The sequence below is a fragment of the Tripterygium wilfordii genome, chromosome 15, assembly GCF_013401445.1.
Source record: "Tripterygium wilfordii isolate XIE 37 chromosome 15, ASM1340144v1, whole genome shotgun sequence".
Classification (NCBI taxonomy): domain Eukaryota; kingdom Viridiplantae; phylum Streptophyta; class Magnoliopsida; order Celastrales; family Celastraceae; genus Tripterygium; species Tripterygium wilfordii.
In genome coordinates, this window is record NC_052246.1 from 14101734 (window position 1) to 14113248 (window position 11515).

Genomic DNA, 11515 nt, shown 5'->3' on the forward strand with positions numbered 1-11515 from the left:
TCAATGAAGCATGGAGTGATTAAGGTGAAACAATCTGATTTGTATATACTTGAGAAAAAATAAAATATTTCAAGGGGTGGCACAATTTCGGTATCTACAAATGAGAATGGACTACTTGTAGGTGTTGGAGATTTGGTTGTAAATTTTGAAAGTCTTGGGTTTCATAATGACCATCCTGTTCTTGATACGTTTATGAACTTAAGTGCAATAGAAACTCAAATGGAGGCTGCAAACGAAGGAGAAGGTTCAGACAGTTCTCAAACACCACGAGATGAACTAGTGTTCATTGCTAATTTTCCATTTGATCTTGGCGGCTGCAACAATTTCACTTTCTGGGATTTCACACCTTGTGGACAAGGTGTTTTTGAGGGAGGAGGAATTGTCACCAACTCAGTGGGTTGATAGGCAAGTTTGACTTGGGTCTCACCTGATAGCCTTGGGCCTAGGGTAGTGAGATGGATTGGTTTTTGGGGTCATGCCTAATTGGGCCCATCAAGAGGAAATACAAAAACAGTGTAGAGAAACTACCCAGGGATCATCGAAGAACAAGAAGAAATTGGTTCTCTTGGAGACAGCCGATCTCAAATCTGACAAAAGGAGACCGCAGATCTCGAATTCAGTAACTATATGACTTAGTTGTATAACAGAAGGAGCAAGGGAAGACATCATCGGTTTTGGTGGTCTTTGTCCCGGATCCGGTGGGTGTTTGGGTAGAAGGAGCAAGGGAATACATCATCGGTGAACCTGAATCTTAGGGGAAGAAGAGGGGGGGAGACAGAAAAATTTTGGAGACAAGTTTCTTTGGTTGAAGAGAGAGAAACGAAGAGTAAACTGGGGAAAAAAGTTGAACCGTTGGATTAATCTAATGGTTCATATTTGGTCGGTCATTAGTCTGGTAATTGATTACCGGACGTACCCCCAATTCTATTTTAAGTTCTTTTGGTTGCATATTTAATTATTTATAGGCAATCTGATTATTGTACACACCTGCAGTTCCAGAGCATCCTGACAAAACAAAAAAGGAGTGCCAAAAAAGACTCCTTTTGCAAGATTACTGTGTGGTTATCACCCCCTCTTAAATCAAGATCACAAAACAAGTTTACGCCATGGAAATTCATTTTGTTTAGAGGCATTGACAAATTGTATTTCCTTTCCTTTCAATAGCGTAAAGATCTACAGGTATACAATGAATCCCATCAAACTTACATGATGTCCAATGAATAGCGTAACTCACTCTATCCTAAAACAACTGTATTACTTAAGAAAATGAGGGGAGGGGAGTCAGGACGGAGGGGGGAACATGGATGTTTACAGTTTTTCCTATTCAAGGGCTCTGGGAGAGGACTGAGCTTGTATCTAGCAATTCTGTACCATCTCCTTCCGCCGAGATCTTACTCCATACCGGATTTCTCATAGAGAAAAGCTTACCCCGGTCAAACCCACTTCCTCTAAAGCCTGTTATCTTTGACGACACCATGGGCATTACAAGAACCGCAGATGCATTGATTGAATCCTCCCCAAAACCTAGAGATACTGAACAGGCCATCTGCAGGGAGGTGGGAGTTGGCGTTGTTAGTTATTAACATAATTTGCCCTGTTAAGAAACAATAGTGCATTTCAATTAGAAGCACCTTTGCCTTGGATATCATATCAGCAATCTTCATTGACATGCTTTGCGAAGGTAATGGTGTGTCTTTTTGTGCCTCTTCAGATAGTGCAACCAGCCTATAAAACAGATGCATGACAGAGTATGGTCAAACCCCAGATCCTAAATTAGGTTTGGGCTAAATGTGATCCAAAATCCTTCACAAAGTTATGTTAAAAAAGCTAATTGTATGAGTGCGCAGTTACAAATTGTCCCCTGTACATACAACGCATGTTTTTCTTTTCGCCAAATAATAAGAAAAAAGCAGCAGCAAAAGCGACTTCTATACAAGTTCGTGAAGAAAATATCAGCATTTCATTTACATCATAAGTTCGAGTTAATATATCTGACCTGTCCATCTCACTTGAAGACACAACGGAAACCAAAGATGAGTTCTCCTTTGCATCACCTGAAAAATTTAGAGTAAGTTCCGATCTTGCAAGAGCTAAGATTTGAAGAGGAAGGGAAAAAAAATGATTTATGTAGTACCTCTAGACTCATCAGGTGCCAGCAAAGAAATGCCAACAAACACACACAGCATTCCAATTATGAACATTGTCGTCCTCAGGGCATCAAAAACCTGTTTTACGGAACATCAAGACATGATTATCCACTTAACCATTTTAACCAGCTACAGATTCGGCATATGTAAAGCATCAAAATAGTTGCTAGTAATGCATCTCTACATGCACAGCCTATCAACTAATCATTCACTGAACAGCACGTCAATGGAGTTAATGCACTTGCCACATTATAGACAGGTTCAATCCATGGAAAGGAATTCAAACAAAACAAACCAAAGGCATGTGTGTTCCTATTTTTGTTTCCAAGGTCTTAAGCTGAATTTGATTCCTTCAGAGAAGAAAGTGAGTCAAAACTGATAGACCTATATGCTCACAGTTTTATGTCACTGAATCAAAATTGTTGATTGGAACCATTTTATCTTGCATGATCTGCACAAAAAAACCTCGATTGTTTCTTTCCTCCCATACCAAAATGATAAATTTGAAAATTTAATAAAATGCCAAAAAATGATTTGCTTCATGTTTTTTTTTCTTATGTTCGCTGTCTGTGCATCATCTATGAAGAGAGAGAGAGAGAAGTGAAAAAGAGCGAATACCTGATACTCCTGAAAGTATACAAAACCTGTACAAATGGAGAAGAAAGTCCAAGCAATCTGGAACATAGGAACAATAAGGATTGCATCAAACAGTGACAATCCTTCATTCAACCTGGTCATCTGCAGAACCAAAAGAATGAAATATTATGACTAATTTGCTAAGATACAACATCATCATCATCATCATCTCATCATCAAACATAGAGGTTATGCTCGACTATTACCCAAAAACCAGCAGTACTAAGAAATAAGAGGAGCATGGAATAAGTGAACCAGCTGTGCAACTGATAATTACTTGACATTGCCAATCGTAGCAGGTTTGAGCTGGAAACAACAACTTAACATATGAGTCAGAAGACTAAAGTAAAGTATTAGCAGTTGCATCAGGCAAGGGGAAAATCATCTAACTTACAGAGATTTTGCAAACAACACTGAGCATGATCCTACAGCACCTGAAACCACTGCATAGGAGAAAGGGAGAAGCATATGCCAATAGGGTCTAAGATCTTTTCCTGACACAGCAAGCTGTAGTTCGCCTCTCCTGAATATATTTGCATACAGGGTATGGAAGGAATTTGATTGAGTTATGGTCCATTACCAGCCAAGGAAATTATACAATTTTTTTTATGAAACTGCTTATTCCAAAAACTTACCTATAAATGGAGTGATGCAGGGCAACAACCAGAATTAAAATCAGACAATAAACAAGGAATGTGATGTTGCTGTATTTCTCTGCCAACTCCTCTGGTGTATATACTGAAAAGTAAACAATAATGATTCACAAACTTAACTGGCTGAAACATGTAGACCAATGAAGGGGTTGGACGTTTGTGACAAAGCTCTTAATGAAATGAAGCAAAATATAAAAATCAGATAAGATGGCATATTTACATATATATCCAGTAAAAGTCTACTGTAAAAACAAAAAGAAATAATGATCCACCAAGCTCGTTGTAGAAACTGCTTCGAGAGTATCGATGTATTGATTTTAGTATTCTTGGTGAATCAATCAATTCAATCAGATTTTAGAGAGCAATGTCTATTTCGTAACACCGACATTGCAAAAGGGAAGCTGGTGATTCAATTTACAGATTTAACTAATATTTCGTAGTGGCAACACGAGGATGAGATAAGAAACGAGAATACTCGAATCTAGGGTAGGTTAGAGCCACTCAAAGATAGTATGTGAAAAAAATGTTTAATATTATTTGGGCATGTGCAATGTACAGATATTGTTTATGCAGTGTGAAGAGTCGAGAAAATTCGAGTAGGAGATACTTAGAAAAAGAATAGGGAGGCCAAAAACAGCATGGATGGAAATGAGCAAATATTATGGCCTCCATAGAATTTGTGGCAAGAGTAGTTTTAGATTTAGAGCAAATGGCAAAGGAGGATCTACTAGCAATTTCAGCTAATTTCTCTTATGGTTTTATGAAGCCAACTCCAAAATTGATTAGTGTAAAGGCTCTCATGATGATCGTGATTTCCACAGAAAACCCAAGAACAAAATAAATCAAGCAAAAATGCTACATCCCCTTTCTTTTGCGAAAATTACTGAAACAAAGAGCGAGCATTCCAGCCAACTAGAATACTTGAATGCTATGATAGTATTATTGTCATTTGAAAAACAGAAAACACATCTTCAAAAACAGAGACAAGTGATTCTTAACATAATAAGTCTCAAGAGCATGCAAGGTACCAGGTGATTGGTGGTTGCCAAATGCAACAAGGAAGATATTTCCAAGAACAATAAAGGCTGTGGCAACCAGTACTCTGCAAAATGAACAATATTACAAGCATAAGGTTGATAGACAAGACTGCATTCAAAATGAGGTTAAAAACTGCATTAGACATCCACAACTAGTTCTCACATCAGAATAAACATACTTGACAGTCACCATTTTGTTCAGCACAAAATAAGCAAAAGCGATATTTGATACGAACTGAATAGATCCCAGGGCTGCAAGAAGTGACTGCAAATGAAGCGCACATAAATTTAATGAAAAAAAGTAAGTATTTAGGAGCAACATATGAAGTTCTCCACTACAAATAGATGCATAATTAAAGCAAATAAATGGGTTGAAATAAACAAGAGGATCCACCGAAGATCCTTCTAAAGACATGTTATCCAACATTGCAAAAGGGGGTATTGCCTCATTTGGAAGGTAAAAAGAACAGAAAACTAGATTTAGTAATTGTATAAAAACTTAATTTATGCAGATCATACAGTCTGAAATCGGTATCCATACTAACCTGAGCAGCATATCCAAAGGATATGAAATTAAGGCAATTTCCAAGAAAGAAAAATACAATACCTGCATGTAGATGATCACAAATTTTAGGGGACAAATTACATGATGCAAGAGAATAACCTGAAAAGCACCATGAGACAACAATATACCAACTCTCCAAGTCTGGAAGTATATTATAGGCTTTAATGGAAGCTTTCCATTTGTTTCATTGCTGCCTAGCATAGAATGCCTTTCTCTCTGCATATAATTTAGCCAGAATCATTAAGCCTGATACAGAATGACAAGATGACACGCTGTCACAAAATCTGATTGTCCGTGAATGCTCTGCATATACTATGTATAAATGAACCAAAAACAAATTTCTTCAACGGTAAGAGATGTATCATGTATGTCAAAAAAGTTAATTTCCATTCTAAGTACAAGATAGAGGATTCCTGCATCTGAATCTAAGCAACGTTGTGAACCCAAATAAATTCAGGATTCTCACTAGGAAATGTGCAGAATATGATCAGCATATCCAGATATAATAATAGTACATCCAAATTCTGAACTAAAAAATCTCCAAGCAGAATGTACCCTGCCATTAAGACTATAATTCCAACATTCAAGTTTTGTTGGTATTCAAGGAACAATGTGAGTATATTAGACCCAAAGGTGACACGAGAACCAGATACAAAAATATGTGTGTGTTAATAGAGCACTTGAAAAAACAATCCTTAAATTGTCAAGCACACACTTGAAAAAGGCAAAGAAAAGAAAGATAAATGGTAGACCTCGTTGTGACCCAATTTGAGAAGGTTAGTTCCAAAGTTGATGGCGATGCTCCCAAAGAGATTAATGAAAGCTCCAATGATCCAGTCTCCCATGGCTGAAGTATATAAAGCTATGGAAGAAACCACATGCAGTCGAGATCTGAAGCTGGCTGTCTAGTAACTGGTGTTATCAAATGCTCCTTGGGATAGACCTTCCAAAAGTGGTGCTCCAAAGTTGACGAGTTCTCTGTCAATTTAGGACCCAGAGAGCCCAGGTCAGATAATCACCAACAAGTGATGGGTGCTTAGCTGCATGACATTCGTGTGTAACATCAAAACAAAAAGGGTAGCACCCCAAACAATTAATTGCAAGAAAAACGAGAAAAATAAGAGGGTGGAAAGCAAGACATCCAAAATAGCCCGAAAGCAGTCATCCAACAAGAATAATACGGCAAAATAGAAAGAAAAGAAGGATTTGAGAAGGAAGAGAATATCACAGTTTGCGGACAAAGAGATACAAGAAGGAAGTGAGCGAATTGTCAAAATAGAATGGAAATACAAGACGTATGATAAATGAACAGATCCAAAACCAGCTTCGAAGAATAAAAGAGAGAAGCTCTGGTAAGAGAAAGCGAAGGCAGCAGAAACCAACAAAACTTGGTAAGTGGTTGCTCATGCAATTGGTTGCTTGAAATACCAGATCGAACATTAGCAAGCCAAACTCTATCAAATGCAAGCGATATTGATTGACCAAATCATGCCGAAGTCATCAACAAAAAATTGAGTTTTATGGATCAAGAAGAACAATAACAAAGAAAATAAGACGATTTGATTACATGATAAAAGAAAGGTAAGGAGATTTGACCGCTTTACCTTGTTAAATTCTCAGAATGAATGATTGATACCCATCAGATCCATTGAAGAAGATGAAATCTTTTACCTTTCAACTTTTTTTTTTCTTTCGAAGAAACAAAAACTTCATATGTAGGTATAAAATATGGTGGGTCCAATTCCAAAAGTAAAGGAAATGTACTAATGTAGGGTAAAGAGGTTTTTCTTTTTTCCCTGCTATAGGGTAAAGGGGATGGAAGCCAGGATCTGCTGTAATTTTTGATATTAAAAATTTTTATTTTTATTTTTAAAAATCATAAATATGTAGTGTTTATCGCAATGAACACAACGATATATTTTTTATTAGAAGCAAAAATCAAATTCAACATGAAAAAAACACAACAATTCTAAACCATCGGATATAAACTTAAAATATTCAATGTTTTGATCACGATGAATTTGATTTTTGTTTCAAACAAAAAATATACCGTTGGACCCAACTCTTCAAAAAGTTGATACTTATTTGTCATCAGAATGTATCAGACATGACTAATTTTGGGACCCAACTCTTTAAAAAGTTGAAAAAAACTTCAGGTACCTTTGTTGAAAGCAGGGCCGGCTCCAAGGGGAGGCTAGACAGGCAATTGCCTAGGGCCTCTCATGGGAGGGGCCTCACTTTTTATTAAGTTGTACGGTTTTATAAGAAGAAAATATCCTAATCTTTAGCAAATTAAGAAAACAAGCTCATTAGGCTAAACACAAAATGACAAGGTCATAATTGTAAAATAAGAATTAAAGAATTGAAAGACACTAATAAAGACCAAAGACTAAGAGAACCTGTTCTGCACTTTTGCTGTTTATCGTCTACAGTCTACTCATGTTATTGAAAAAAGGTTTTGAGAGTTTTGAGATAGAGTCAGAGATTGAAAGAGAAGGGAAGCCACCGGTAAATCACCTATCATATATTTCTATTGCTTTGGCATTTTTTGGCACACTTAATTAGAAATTGTAAATTGTTATTTGTTTCTCTAAACCCTAATTTCCTTTTTCTTTTCTTTTTTCTGTTAGGTTTGCGTGTGATTGGGAAATCATGACAGGTAAAAGAAAATTTGAATCGGGAAGTTCGAAGAGGAAGAATAAAGAAAGACAAAATAAACTCACACAATCTCTCACGGGATCTATGAATAGGTATGTAAAACCTACAAATATGCTGCCAAAAGGCTAAACTTGATCACAACGATTTAATTGACAATTTTGCACACCAAAAGGCTAGAAGAGTATCAATCCTTTCTTCTTAGATTTAGTTTAGCGTTATTTGGTTTCATTTGATGTAATACATTTATAAGTTTGAGTTGCTTAATTTCTTGGATATTGGTGATAATTTATGTGTATTCAAAAACTAATTATATTGTATTTTGGATTTATTAGATATGTTGGATTTCAGATTTATAAAAAAAAATTATTTTGGGGGATGAGGGCCTCATTTTCTTAACTTGTCTAGGGCCTCCAAAATATTAGAGACGGCCCTGGTTGAAAGAACAAAACTTCAGGTACCTTTGTTGGAAGAAGGCACCGGAGGTCATGCGTCAATGGAATGGGTCTACAGAGGGTGTCGAGACAATGATTTTCAAGGAATGGAAAGGAAAGAAGGAAGAGAGAAGCAAGAAGGGAGAAGAGGAAACCCAAACGTCAAAATTCGTCTATTTTTTTTAATGGTTTTTAGCTTTGTTTATTTGACACCATTGGATGAGATGAATGGTGAAGATTAAAACAATTTAAAGATATTGCTGAAATGTACATTGCAGCCCCCCTCATCCCAGGGTAAAGAGGCTGACAAAGCAAGACCAAACGCCTATACTGCGGGGACTTGATTTTAAAAAAAATTGAGTTTAAAGTTGTGAAATATGTTGTGAGTTGTTTGGTGAAGTAAAAACTAAGTGAAAAAACTGTTGAAATAAAGTATTATAATATTATTTTTTTATTTTTATATTAAAAGTTTATATTAAATTAAATTTAATAAATATAATTGTTATTTAAATTAATTTAAAACATATTTTTTATTCATTAAATATTATAATATGATACAAGTGGGAATAATAAAATATTAGAAATTTTTTTATATCAAAACTTAAAATGTTAATTAGTAAAATAAATTGTAAATATTAATTGATTAATTATTATATTTAATCATAAATAAATATCAAAATTAAAAAATGTATTAATTTTTATCATTTAATTTGTTTTATATGAGCTTTTATTATATTTAATGTGTACTTTTAATTTTTTATAAATATTAAATTTAATTTTATAATATTTAGTAGAAATATATAAATTATTAAAATTGTGGGGCCACATTAATTCTTATAAAAGTTAAAAAATGTAACGATTACTTGGGCCTCCAATTTAAAAAATTAAAAAAAAATATGCTAGGTGGATCCGCCTGGAGAAGTTCCGTGTAGGAGCTTCTCATATTACAGCAGAATCACTACAATGTGTGCAACGGTTCTGTCAGCGGAACCGCTTTCGGTTCCACTGCACCAAACATACACAAAATCTACAACGCGTGAGAGGACCCAATTCCTTAAACGAACCCTAAAGGTTTAAAGTTTCACACATAATCGCATTTAAGAAATAGTGAACACAGAAACTGAAAAATAACATCGATAGATTTGACTAATGTTTGTTGATATGTCTAGGTTTGGAAGTAATGTAACTTTTTGAACACTCAAACATATGACTCAGTTCAACTCGGTCATTGAATTTTCAATCGTTTTAATTTGGAGACTTAAAGTTGAAACATGTTTCAATATGCACACACAAACAGATTTTTCACTATTTGAGTAGATTTCTTAGTTTGATTTTTTATGCCACATGAGCGGGTTTACTGCTTGAGGCCCTAAACAGTGAAAAATATGTCTATGTGTGTAAATTGTAACATTTTTCTACTTTTGATTCTCAAGTTGAAATGTTTGAAAATTCAATGACCGAGTTAAACTGTGTCATAGTTTTCAGTGATCAAAAATTACATTACCCATCTGAATTTGTCTGAAGTCCAATTTTACATATAATTAGTAACTAGTGTTGAGACCCATGCGATGCACGAATAATAAAAAATCTTTATAATTTCACTATAATGATTTTTCAATAACCAAAACAAATTGACTTGCAAAAAAGTGTGTGCATAATTATGTTTGCTATATGATATGATCTAGAAAGATATTACTAAATACGGATTGGGTTATGGGTATTTAGTTTTATTGAATGCCTAACATAAAATGTTAGGGAAAAGGAAAAAAAATCCAAATGGAGTTGTTAATGTATATTAATATTTGAATATAAAAACAAATGTATAAACTTGTACAGATAGGTGTTGGGAAGGAAGTGACATAAACTTGGTAAATCAAGTTCAAATAACATATTTTTGGAATGCCCATTTCAAGTTTCAAGTAAAAAAATATTCCCTATACAGAAAAATAAATAATTACAAAGGAAAATTAGAAATTTATATAAGAAGTTAAACTTGTTTAAATCAACATAATACACCATGAGGTTATTCTTAGTTTGTTTCATGTACAATATCATATTATTTCTCTTTTTAGGGGTATAACATATAAATTTGAGTCAATAAAGACGGCAAATTCTCACTGGAGTACCTGAGTCTACGGGGGACATGAGCAAACTCTAAAAAAGGGGCCCCTTATTTTTTTCTCATTATTATCATATAGTTTTTAAAAGTTTAACTCTAAAAAAATTACTTAAAGATGACTCTTCTAGCATTTTGATATGCAAAATCATGAATTACGTTAGTATAATCGACCTTTTCCGCCTAATCACTTTCAATAAACAACATAGCTAACACATTTAATATTTCTTGAGACATGATGGACCGAAGATATGATTTTATCAACTTTAACTATGAAAAACTTCTCTCTACGGAGGTTACCGTTACTGGAATAGTTAACAATATTCTATACGCAATCCATGCATTTGGAAAACCATCATCAATTGTTTGCAAATGATTTAGTATTTCAATAAACTTTTTTATTTATTCAGGTAAAATGTTACACAAAACTTTTAATTCTAAAGCTAAATCTCTTCCAGATCAAACTTTCATTATCAATTGATTGTAACTTCTTCAAATCAAACAAAAACCCAAAAGTCTCTTCATATAATTGAAGTTATTCAAACCTACTTCTAAAATAAGAAATAGATTTATCCACTATGTATAGAAAGTAATAAACTCTAAAGGATTCCTCAATTGAACGTATTAAATCTTCATTATTAATTTCATTAAATTATCTATTTTTTCAAATTATCCGTTTTGCTTTAAAAAAGGGTTCAATATCCATTGAACTAGCTACTTCTTTAGCTTCAATCATAGCATCCACAAATTCACTCTCTCTATATTGTTCAAAAAATAAGATGAGTCCACTTAATACGTTCTAACCTAATGATCTAAAATCTTAAAGTTTCTTACTTTCTAATTGGGTTGGCCCCTCACTTATTTTAATTTGTTTTAACTCCCAATTCATTTTCTTTATGGACTTTATAAGTAATATTTGTGGGCTTTAAAATAGGTTGGGGTGAGTTTTAAAATAAACTATCCTAACTAAAAAATTTCAAAAATTGGGGGCTCTGGGCGAGGGCCCAGCTCGCCGAGGCCCAGGGCTGCCCCTGCAAATTCTTGGTTTTGTCATATACAATGTATTCGTATAAATATGTATCATATAAAATTGACTTGGATTTATAGAATATGTATTTCATAACCTTTTGGCAGAAACTCAAAGTCCATTGCCAAATTAAAATTTGATAAACTTTTTCAAAAACATGCAAGTAGAGAAAAATAAGAATTTATTATTATTGATAAAATCAATGCAAAAATAGAGGAAAAAAGGGATTGTATTATTGTATAATC

The 11515-nt window shown here is 34.1% G+C and overlaps 1 protein-coding gene across 3 annotated transcripts; it reads right to left on the minus strand.

The window, feature by feature from the left end:
• Positions 1-1119: 1119 nt before the first annotated feature.
• On the minus strand, positions 1120-6785 carry LOC120016827 (probable magnesium transporter NIPA8). 3 transcript variants are annotated; one of them, XM_038869753.1, is made up of 14 exons: positions 6643-6785; positions 5791-6016; positions 5167-5254; positions 5019-5080; positions 4653-4738; positions 4465-4538; positions 3419-3521; positions 3178-3306; positions 2990-3089; positions 2766-2885; positions 2135-2225; positions 1997-2054; positions 1632-1725; positions 1120-1546 (listed from the first exon to the last, which is right to left on the minus strand). In XM_038869753.1, exons 2-14 carry the CDS (start codon positions 5881-5883, stop codon positions 1325-1327), a joined length of 1320 nt encoding a protein of 439 aa, XP_038725681.1. In that variant the 5' UTR covers positions 5884-6016; positions 6643-6785; the 3' UTR covers positions 1120-1324. The 3 variants fall into 3 exon arrangements, with proteins under 3 accessions (XP_038725681.1, XP_038725680.1, XP_038725682.1); XM_038869752.1 differs by having other exon boundaries at positions 5791-6078; XM_038869754.1 differs by having other exon boundaries at positions 5167-5284; positions 5791-6078.
• Positions 6786-11515: the final 4730 nt, after the last annotated feature.

Bases quoted from the DNA above. Each gene is read 5' to 3' on its own strand.
- LOC120016827 (XM_038869753.1), bottom strand. From the start codon at position 5,883: ATGGGAGACTGGATCATTGGAGCTTTCATTAATCTCTTTGGGAGCATC. The intron at 3,522-4,464 runs GTACCTTGCATG...TTTACTTTTCAG, and splicing joins TGGCAACCACCAATCACCTG to TATATACACCAGAGGAGTTG. The intron at 1,547-1,631 runs GTGCTTCTAATT...ACCTCCCTGCAG, and splicing joins ATATGATATCCAAGGCAAAG to ATGGCCTGTTCAGTATCTCT.